The following is an 11,266-nucleotide window of genomic DNA, read 5'->3' on the forward strand; positions in this document are numbered from 1 at the left end:
AAAAATCACTTCACCACGCTAAATTCAGTCCATTTGCGAAATATTTGCTGGTAAAAATTTAAATTAAGTCCATTTGGATTAGTTTTGACGACGTTGCGTTGGGTGTACACACGAATTTGTGCATACATATATGCTTATACATATATATATATACCTTCGTCGGCAGTGTTGGGTGGCGAGTAGCACATAAACATATATATACATACATTTGCTTATCACTTTTCTGAAAAAATAAAAAAAATCATCAATTTTCTGAAAGAGATATCAATTTTAAATCGTAGTGTTTTCTTGACTGCTTCTGGGTTTTGGCTCATAGAGTTTAAACAAGCTACGTTGGTACTCTTATACTCTTTTCGACAATTTGGCAAAAGTTTCGCTGTGCATTTATACATATACGACAGTTTGGAATATACACGGTCTATTCCTATTTATAGTGAACATACTTCTTTCGAAAACTACAACAAATTTTAATTCGTAAAGAGTAATCTGAAGATCAATTACCGCAATGGAAACCTTTATTCGTTTGGCAGAATCTGTAATCGAATTTGAATCAGATTACAATAGCACACCAGCCACAGAGCAAAACAAACACGGCCTTGCAATACAGCAAGACGAACTAAAGGCTTTGTGGGAAAAGACCAAAGTAGCTTATGACGCGATCATAAATAAAGAAGGAATTTCTAAAGATGACATTAAAGCAATTAGACGGAAACATAAGGGCTCGTTTTCCAGCTATGTCAAATGCATGTCGGTAATGGCTAGTCAGTCTGAGACGCTTGTAAATGCAGAGAAGGATGTACAAGATCAGTCGGTTCGTGAACACAATATTCACCTTCCTCCGTGTGACACAGATGTGTTCAAGGGCGACTATCTGTCATGGCCATCGTTCCGTGACATGTTCACAGCCATATACATCCTAAACAAGCGTACGCTGGCTCTATGGGAACAAACCATAGATCACAAGAAAGATTTACCAAATTGGGAGGACATGGACAAGTTCCTATCGAATAGGTTTCAAACCTTGGAAACCATGTCAGGCATAAAGGGCACAAAGTCTGTAAAAGCGTCAAAGCCGCAAAACACCAGACATCCCTCAGAAGCCCCCACAAAAAGACTTGGCGCGTTCCAAACAAGCGTAACCAAGTACACATGTAAAATGTGCCAAACAAATGAGCACAAATTACGCCGCTGTTCCCATTTCCTAAAGCTAACGCCAACTGAAAGGATAGAGTTTTTAAAGAGCAACAATGCTTGTCTGAATTGTCTGAGTTCTGGACATACTGTGTCAAGATGCACAAGCCCTTTCAATTGCAGCACGTGTCACTCGCGACATCATACGCTCCTGCACACCCAGACAATTCCGCCAAAGGCAACACCGCCTCAAACGCCACCGAGCTCTGCCAAAGATGTTGCCTCAACCTCGCAACAAGCTGCAGCAAGGCGTAACTTCAATAAAACTAACTCCGGTAAAAGCAAAAACGTTAAGTCTAATTATGCAAATATGAACTCAGGTGTACTTTTAGGAACGGCTCGTGTAAATATACGTCTCAATGGTACAGATTTTTCAGCACGAGCACTCATTGATTCTGGTTCGGAGTGTTCCTTTATAACAGAACGACTCAAACGCAGAATCAACCTGCCATCTAAGAAGATGTATGCCAAAGTTTCAGGCATAACGAATTCAACCTCTGCTCAGGTCAAGGAGGCATGCAACATAGAACTACGGTCCCCTGTTGACCCACTGTTTAGTCTACATGCAACAGTGCTCGTGCTGACAAAATTAACTGGAAATCTTCCATCCTGCCATATCAGCGCTATGACTATGCAGGCATTTCCAGATCTGATTTTAGCAGATAAAAGGTTCTACGTTAACGAAGAAGTAGACCTAGTACTTGGCGGAGACATTTATCCCCAAATTATTTTGTGCGGCTTGAAGAAAAATGTTCTCAGTACACTTCTTGCCCAAGAAACCGTGTTCGGTTGGATTTTAACCGGTCGCACAGAAGCACCAAATCCAACAAACAACATAGTTTCTTATCATAGCGAAGTTGCCTTGGATCAACAACTAACAGCTTTCTGGGAACTAGAAGATATACCGAAAAACAAAAATTTAAACGAAGACGACAAGTATTGTGAAGAGCTTTATCGGAAAACGACTGAGAGAAACCCAGATGGAAAATATGTAGTCTCGCTACCATTTAGGCAGGAATTTCCAGCAAACATTTGCCTAGGCCCCTCTCTTAAAAGAGCATGCTCTCAGTTCTTCCGGAATGAGACACGGCTTACCAAGGATCCCGTCCTGCAAAAGGAGTATGATAGGGTACTAACAGAATATGAATCACTGGGACACATGTCCAGGATAAATGGTAGCATTTCAGCAGACTCTTCCGATAATTACTTTCTACCCCATCACGCTGTGATAAAGGCGGAAAGCACCTCTACAAAAGTTCGGGTCGTCTTTAATGCCTCAAGCCAGACGGCTAATGGTACAAGTTTAAATGACGTACTTTACCCAGGTCCAGTACTCCAAGCAGATCTTCCAATATTAATACTCCGCTGGAGATTATATCGGTACGTTTTTAATAGCGACATCGAGAAGATGTACCGCCAAATTTGGGTGAATAACAACCATACCAAATACCAGCGAATAGTTTATCGTACAAACCCGAACGAACCTGTAAGTCTATATGAATTAAAGACTGTCACTTTCGGGATTAATAGCGCACCTTACCTCGCGATAAGGACACTTCTGCAATTAGCCGACGATGTAGAGAATTCTTTCCCAATAGCATCTAACATACTACGAAAGTGCATGTATGTGGATGACGTGTTAGCTGGAGGACATAGCGTCGACTCGACCATTAAAGCAAGAGATGAAATCTCAGAAGTGTTACGATCTGCTGGTTTTCCACTACGGAAATGGACCTCAAATTGTCACGAAATTCTTAAGGGCATCCCAAAAACGGACCTTCTGAGCGAAGATTTCTTAGCATTCGAAGACACCAGCACGGTTAAGGCTCTGGGCATAAGGTGGAATGCTCATACGGATTTGTTTTATTTTATGGTCAGACCATTGGAGGAGCACGACACTATTACGAAAAGGGCGATGCTGTCAGCGATTGCCAAGCTTTTCGATCCACTGGGATGGCTCGCACCAATAGTCATCGTAGCCAAAATACTCATGCAAAGTATTTGGCTAGAAGGCACAGACTGGGATGAGACTGTGTCTGATACTATTTTAGAACGTTGGCAGCATTTTACGAGACATTACCACGAAATAGATAATATCAGAATATCTCGATGGGTATACTTCTCACCTGGAGACACCATAGAGATACATGGTTTCTGCGACGCATCAGAAAAAGCATATGCGGCTACGGCATATATGCGTGTCAAAAGAGATGACAAAATTTTGGTCAATCTACTTTTGGCAAAAACCAGAGTAGCCCCCGTCAAAACTATATCGCTACCACGACTGGAGCTTTGCGGAGCAGTACTGCTCGCAGAAATCATAGAATCTATAATCAACAACCTCAACCTAGGACCAGTGAAGACACATCTATGGACGGACTCGACCATCGTACTCGCATGGATACGAAAGCCGCCTTGTTCTTGGTCAACCTTCGTCGCCCACCGAATTACGAAAATCGTAGAAAAAGTAGGGGAGAAGGACTGGCTACACGTAGACTCGGCCTCAAATCCAGCCGATTTGGCTAGCAGAGGACTACCTGCGTCAGAATTGGTCAACAATTCTTTGTGGTGGCAGGGACCTTCTTGGCTGCAAGAAGACAACTCCAAGTGGCCCGCTCAAGGAACAGACTATCATACAGAAGTTGAAGAAAAAAAAGCACACACTTATGCGACAACAAGAGCAAATGATATCGATATTCTTGACCGTTTTTCCGATCTACCGAGAGCTTTGAGAGTTTTATCATATGTTATGAGATTCTATCGAAGAACTCATTCCAAAACAAAAGCTTCATTTCAGGAAAATTCTTGTTTAATTTCATCTAATGAAATTAAAACAACGGCAGAAATCCTGATAAAAATCTACCAGAAGCATTATTATGGTAAAGAATACGCAAACTTGAAGTCTAAAAAACCAATCGATGCGAAGAGTGAAATCCTTCCGCTTAATCCGTTCATCGATAAACATGACATCATCAGAGCCGGAGGTCGCCTTGGAGCATCCCAGGACTTAGCATACAATGAACGCCACCCGAGCATTATCCCGTATAACAGCAGGTTGTCCCGCCTTATTGTATCGTTTATTCACAAGGTCTCCTTGCATGGAGAGAATCAACTGATGCTACGCCTCATCCGTACCCAATACTGGATTCCCAAAGTCAAGAACTTGATCAGGTCCACTATCCATAATTGTAAGACATGCATTATCTTTAAAAAACGGTCACAAACTCAACTTATGGGAACTCTTCCCCCGGAACGCACTACATTTACTCGCGCTTTCACCAATACGGGGGTAGACTTTACTGGACCTTTTGATGTTAAAAGTTACCGCGGCAGAGGTTGTCGAGTTTCTAAAGGGTATGTCTGTTTATTTGTTTGTTTCACGACAAAAGCGATTCACTTAGAAGCTACTAGTGATCTTAGTACCCCATCTTTTCTAGCGGCGTTCGCACGGTTCGTGGCTAGAAGAGGATGTCCGAGAAATATTTACTCCGACAACGGCACTAACTTTGTCGGAGCCTCACGATCCTTACGATCTGAATTTAAAGCTTTTCTGTCTGAAACCCGAGAAAAAACTATCTCGAAATACAATCATCAAATGCTGACGTGGCATTTTATACCCGCTGCAGCGCCTCACATGGGAGGACTGTGGGAAGCGGGCGTAAAGAGCTTCAAAAGCCACTTTAGAAAAATTGCGTCCTCCCACAAATACACCTTTGAAGAGCTTAGTACTCTTTTATGCCGTATTGAGGCATGCCTCAATTCACGGCCACTGAGTCCCTCTTCAAATAACCCTACTGACCTGGAGCCGCTTACTCCAGGCCATTTTCTCATCGGTGGACATCTTCTAGCCCCACCAGAATTAGACGTTAATGAAACTCCTGCCTCCATAGTGAATTGGTGGCAAAAACTCAAAGCACTTAATCAAACTTTCTGTAGGCGATGGAAAACAGAGTACCTAACCGAACTTCAAAAACGCATTAAGTGGAAGCATCCCAAGGAAAATATCAAACGTGGTGATCTGGTCGTCATCAAGGAAGACAACTTAACCCCCACTGAGTGGAGGTTAGGACGAGTTGTCAACATACACCCTGGTGCCGACAGCAGAGTACGAGTAGTGGACATCTCGACGGAGAAAGGTCAAGTCACAAGACCACTGGTGAAGTTGGTTCTACTCCCGCCATACAACGATGGAAACGCGGAGCCAACAACCGCCTCATAAATTACCCCTCACCACTTTACTACATTCCACTTCCTTTTACCACAACATTCCACTTCTAGGTAGTAGGAGGGATCCCATGTCTAACCTTTTTTGAGATAACTTGTTTTTAGTACCATGGAGTATATTTTGAGTTTTTTTTTTGTATTTGGCGTGATGGTTCTTACCCGAGTTACCCCGGGTTGATCTGGCTATACAAAAACGACCATCCTCAGATCTGAATCCATAATTAAAATAACTGCAGAAGTAGCGAACTACTCCGCCTCAGAATAAAAGCAAACAGTAGAAAACTAGCAAGTTTAACCCGATATGGTTTTTTGTTTCAAAATCTTCAACCTCTCAAGCTTGCTGGTTTTCTATCCGCTTTATTTGGAAGAGATTGCATAAACTGTGTAGGCAGTTTATAGTGTAAGACCCGCCCGAAAGGAACAATTTAAAATAATACAAAAAAAATATTTAAAAACTCACATATCTTCGGCTCCAAAAGGGTTCGGTTCGGTGACAATCAGCTTCTTTTTGTTTGTGTTTTGTTGTTTGTAATCGCACGATACGCAGCATGTCGTTATGCCAGCAATCCCTGATAAAAAACACAAACCAATTAGGCCTCGAATAAACGGTTAACAACAAAAAGTAGGTATTGAATAACTCACTATGGCGTTGCTTACTCAATCAATGAAAAGGCAGCAATTTGGGAAAATCTGTTTACCCAGAAAAGCCAGCAAATTAATCGGGTACTTACTTCGATTAAGTCCCTCGATGTTGGTGTTATTTGCCGCCGATCGGATTAGAAGCTGCAATAACAGTACATCGTGCTTGTAGAGACGTCACAATACCAGCTTTTGATATGGAAATCGATTGCTGCTCCATGGCCTCGTGAATGGAAGTTCGATCCTGATCGTTCATTTTGTCAAACTCATCAATAAGACATACACCTTGATCCGCCAGTACCAGGGCGCCTGCCTCCAAAGTCCATTCACGCGATATTGGATTTCGACGAACATAGGCAGTCACGCCTACAGCACTGGCCCCTTGTCCGGTCGTGAAAACTGCACGTGGCGCTATTTTTTCCGTGTACTTAAGAAACTGAGATTTTGCCGTTCCTGGGTCGCCGCATATAAGTAAGTTTATGTCGCCTCTAACTTTGTGTTTATCACCGGGGTTTTTTAGACTCTCCACCAAATAGAGCCAGCGCAAGTGCGCGTTTAATATAGTCGTGGCCATATATGGATGGGGCCATTGAAGCTATTATTCTTTCTGCAATCCGAGGATCTTTACTCAACTTCTGAATGGTAGCGATGTCTTCGTCCGTAAGCGATTGTACTACTTGTTTGCTGTCCTTCACAACGATATGATTCGCAATAATGACGGTGGCGAAAACCGGAAACCCTTGCTCAGTGTTTAGCGAACCATCAGAGTTGTTTGTGTAAATACCAGTAACTTCTAACTCATCACCCGGCTTGCATAAGTCACAAAGATCCGCTAAAAGAATTACGTCCTTACTACGCGGAGTCCGACCAGCGGGAATGCGACCAGGAGATTCCTGTAAGGTAATCTTCTGGTAATTCCGAAATAATGTTTGTTCCATATTAATCGAAAAAGGGCCGGCACTTTGACACTCAGGACAGGAGCCAGGTTTAACTTCTGTATTCTGTGACTGTACAAAGGGCCCCAAAACGTAGCCACACTTCACACAATCGTATTTGATGACTGAAAGTTGAGGTAACACACCCGTTGTAGCTGTTACCACGCCCAAAGTACGCACCAGCTGGTTCAGATGGAGTTTCCGGAAAGTCCGTAACTCTTCTATAAGAGGCAATTCTGATATACGAACATGAATTTCTGTTGTAACACGTTCATATGTTGGAAATATTGATAAGACCATGTCTTTAGCCACCTTGTCGAAGATTTCTAGCATTTGAAAAGGTGCTTCAGGTAGGAAGTACGCAAGTACATGCTCTTTATTTGCCAAATCCGTGTAGGATGCAACAAATATTCCTTATGAGACTTTCGATATACTGAATGACGAAGAAGTTCGCCAAGGTTTAAAGACATACTCCGATTGGCCTACATATCCACAAGTGTATGCTAAAGGAGAGCTAATAGGTGGATTGGATATAATCAAAGAACTAAAAGCTAATAACGAACTAGAGACTGCACTAAAAGGCTAAATTTGAAAGCGCATGACTCACCGACCTTCATACACACATATAAATAAAATTGGCAACTGGTTTTTAACCCAAAAACCTCGCTGGATGCAAACTTTGCGTCTTCCTTCCGATCCTGTCGTATAAATTTACAGCGTGAAGTTTTTATTAAGCAAGTTATTGCCATTATTCATAAACATGACTACTAGCCCTTCAGTGATTTCAGTTAAAAGCGCCGATGAATATAATGCGTTGATCAATGCCAAAAAAACCACAGTGGTGCTCTTTACCGCCGATTGGGCTGAACAGTGTAAGCATGTGCAAGAAGCGCTCGAGGAGCTTGCCAAGATTTTGAGCGCAAAATTACAGTTTGCTAGCATAGTGGCCGAGAACTTTCCGGAGATATCTATGAAGCACCAGATTGAAGCAGTGCCCACCATTATTTTCTTCACTAAAGGCACAGCCGTGGATCGCGTAGCTGGGGTTAATGTAGATGTTGTTAATGTCACGGATAAAAAAAAAAAAAAAAAAAAAATTGGCGGCTCCGTAGCCGGTGAATCGTTGGAAGATCGCTTGAAGGCGCTTATCAATAAAGCTGATCTGATGATATTTATGAAGGGCGATCGTAATGCGCCGCGTTGTGGGTTCTCGCATCAGCTAATTGAGGTTTTAAATACAACAAATGAAGATTTATTCTGTTCGCACATGCGTTGAATACGGTCCCGGTATGTGTACATACCACGTTCATCAACAAAGGTGCGCAAAAAAGACTGAAAGCGATTGGCGATTTCTGTTCGTGGTCCAAGCATACTAACCCATTCTTTTGTAGAATGGCCTTTAGTATCTTCCAAATTTTCTATCGATTCAATCATTTCCGCGTCTTCCATTTCACCTTCAGCAGCTTTCTCCAAGTAAGTCGATTAAGTCCCTCGATGTTGGTGTTATTTGCCGAAAAATAACACCAGCAGAAACTATGCCCAGCCACATCCTGTAATTAAGAAAAAATTACATTCAAACATAGCTATATAATACGATATTTTACGCATACTCACCTAACCTTAAGATTACACAACCGCCGCGTTCCAGAAAAATATAATTGAAATGAAATATGAATTCGCCGTGTATGTATACGGATTTCCATTGAATTCATTCTGACATTTATTTTCTTTTTTTTCAATGAAGAAATATCATTTCACCTTGTATGTATGTATACGGTTTTCCATTGTATAAATTCGCCGTGAATGGTTTCTGACAATTGTACCAATGTACATACATACATGCATTCCACAAAGTGAACGTAGTATGTCGGTCAGCATTCGGAACTTACTGCAATGGCAGTAGATCTACTACACTTCTTAGCGAAATTGAATTTGCTACTGTGGCTTTCAACGCTTGAATTTTTTACCACCACTTGAATTGTGACAATATATTTTGAGTCAGTAAAGATGTTTCTGCAACAAAGCATATAGTACCGTAAATATATTTTATTGTTGGGATAAAAATGTAAAAAAAAAAAAAAAAAGATGCATTGTCGTAAGCCCATATCAATGCACTAACCTTTTATAAATATTTCACATATTTTTATGTAAAATTCAAAATGGAATAAGACATTTTGTAACAAAATTTGAAATTAAACTTATGTATTCTGCTGCATATGAGCTACCCTGTTTTTAGACGAGTATCGCCTACAGTGGCATCCAAACCTTTTTTTTTTGGGTGGCAGACTAGTTGTAGGGTTGCGAGAATGGCTAAAAACTCTCCAAATGTAGAGTAATACGTTTTCGACAACTTCATGCAATGAAGTTGAACTGCTAATTACGAATATTAGTAGATCAAGTCATCAACGGAAATGATTTTTTTTCACTTAATATTGGCACTTCCAAACATCATAAAGACAATTTACAATTTTCGATGTAATAAAAATTTAACTTTGCCAAGGCATTCCTGCTCAATGGAATGTATGGCATTTGTGCGATCCACTTTTCATTTCTTTGTGGGTCGAAATCTTGCCTTATACATAATTTACACGAGTCAGTTTGCGCCGTACGAATGATAAACCCATTTACACAAACCAAACTGTTCTTATGCATCAGCGAAATAGTTATGCCCTTATTGTAATTAGCCAATGTCGATACACTCGCCACCCAACAACTCATATCAAGCGTAAAACTCGAACCAACGTAAAGTATCGACACAATTTCAGAGGAAACGATGTCTCAATTTGCCGCAATGAGGAAAAGGGCCGAACAGCGCGCCCATCGCTATCCGCAACCATGTCGCCTATGCGACGCAAATCATCCGATCAGGCTTTGCCCTTTGTATCGTGCGAAGTCGCCAGAGGAAAGATTGCGTGAGGCCTTACTAGGACGCTACTGCGCTAATTGCCTCGCGATGAATCACGAATTAAAAGACTGCGTGAGCGAAGGCAGATGCAAACGATGTGGCGAAAAGCACCACTCGACACTACATTTCGAGGATGAACCCAGCACATCGAAAAAGTCATGGGCCCAACAGGTGGAGGAGGAAGAAGAAAATTCCGATGGTGTAATCTCGCTACTTGCGTCCGATTCTGGAACGGAAACGCGGCCTTTCCGTCCAGATACCGAAGAAGGTGCACTTTCAGGCGATGTAGCGGAGACTCGGCCTCTCCGCGCATTCGCAGAAGGGGGATCGGAAACTAGGCCTTTTCGACCCCTATTGCAGCACGAGCGGAACCGGTTACGTGGAGCGGAAACCAGGCCTTTCCGCCTGCGTAATCCCAGACGCAAGTCCTCTCGACGCACACAAAAGGAAGGTAGACTGGCGACTCGGCCTCACCAGCTATCGAAACGACGTACGTTCCGAAACGGAATCTTGGGTCACCATACCATAGCTGCGCCAACACTTCAACCAATGATCGCTATCGCTCCGACTGCAGTCGTCAAAGTAGAAGCTGGAGGGCGCCTACATTTGATCCGCGCGCTTGTCGACGTATGTTCCCCTCGAACTATAATATCAATTGACTTAGCCCGAGAGTTGCGCCTGGACGAGACGCGCGTTAGCGGAGAAAGAGGTTGTCTGTTATGCTTACGGGGAAAATATGGGCAAAATAAACGGGTAGCAACTCACGCTATTGCGCTACCCAATTTTAGCAGAATAAGCCCATCTAGCAACGCGGATGCCTCAGTGGCTGAACCGTACGCACATATACGCTTAGCGGACCCTCGCTTTTATGCGTCCGCACCGATACGCGTGATCCTGGGAACCGACGTTTACGCAGATATTTTACTACCTGGGACACTGCCCACAACATTTGGACCACTGCTCGCCCAAAGCACCATATTTGGTTGGGTGCTGTCCGGGGTCTCTAGAGCGTAACTTTCCTTTTTTTCACATACATACATTACATCTAACTTATCATACTCTAAAAATGAAATAAAATAATGAATTTAAATAAAGTGCATTTGAAAAAGTAACCACGTACATTTCCTTAATTACCACTTATATTTACATCTGCAGTAGCACTCCATAAAGGAAGGACGAACTCTACCTTAATGAATGCCAACGCTGCTGCCTGATTTGATCATTAACATCAAGACATAGAAAACATTTGTTTGTAAAAACCATGTGCGCTTGGTAGCTGAAACGCGGCCGATATTTAGATGTTGCTTACCGCAAGGGGGCCGGGATGTTTAGGCCTTAAGCCTAAATATTTCCAAATATAATGCACCACCCT

At 42.3% G+C, this 11,266-nt stretch overlaps 3 protein-coding genes across 3 annotated transcripts in view; 2 read left to right on the forward strand and 1 right to left on the reverse strand.

The window, feature by feature from the left end:
- Positions 1-11,256, forward strand: part of LOC118755158 — a 12,083-nt gene extending 827 nt beyond the window's left edge. Inside the window, exon 2 of the mRNA XM_036490016.1 lies at positions 9,755-11,256. Coding sequence (XP_036345909.1) covers positions 9,763-10,908 — 1,146 coding nt within the window. The 5' untranslated portion in view covers positions 9,755-9,762 and the 3' untranslated portion in view covers positions 10,909-11,256. The remainder of the gene's footprint in view (positions 1-9,754) is intronic.
- On the forward strand, positions 506-4,793 carry LOC118755156. Its single transcript, XM_036490014.1, has 2 exons — positions 506-3,871; positions 4,629-4,793. The coding sequence occupies exons 1-2, from the start codon at positions 506-508 to the stop codon at positions 4,791-4,793; spliced, it is 3,531 nt and encodes a 1,176-aa protein (XP_036345907.1).
- Positions 4,102-8,634, reverse strand: LOC118755157 (DNA replication licensing factor Mcm2-like). The gene is given in 4 exon segments (XM_036490015.1): positions 4,102-6,571; positions 6,573-7,387; positions 8,225-8,539; positions 8,604-8,634. Coding segments are annotated over 3 exon segments (1,428 nt in total). The 5' UTR covers positions 8,439-8,539; positions 8,604-8,634; the 3' UTR covers positions 4,102-6,172.
- Positions 11,257-11,266: the final 10 nt, after the last annotated feature.

Source organism: Rhagoletis pomonella, unplaced genomic scaffold (assembly GCF_013731165.1).
Source record: "Rhagoletis pomonella isolate Grant_MI unplaced genomic scaffold, Rhpom_1.0 Rhpom_scaffold_05483, whole genome shotgun sequence".
Taxonomy (NCBI): Eukaryota; Metazoa; Arthropoda; class Insecta; order Diptera; family Tephritidae; genus Rhagoletis; species Rhagoletis pomonella.

What these genes read in the sequence shown, in the direction of transcription:
- LOC118755156 (XM_036490014.1), top strand. Translation starts at nt 506, where the DNA reads ATGGAAACCTTTATTCGTTTGGCAGAATCTGTAATCGAATTTGAATCA. An exon ending in ACACTTATGCGACAACAAGA is followed by an intron (nt 3,872 to 4,628) that starts GCAAATGATATC and finishes CATCTTTTCTAG; the next exon opens with CGGCGTTCGCACGGTTCGTG.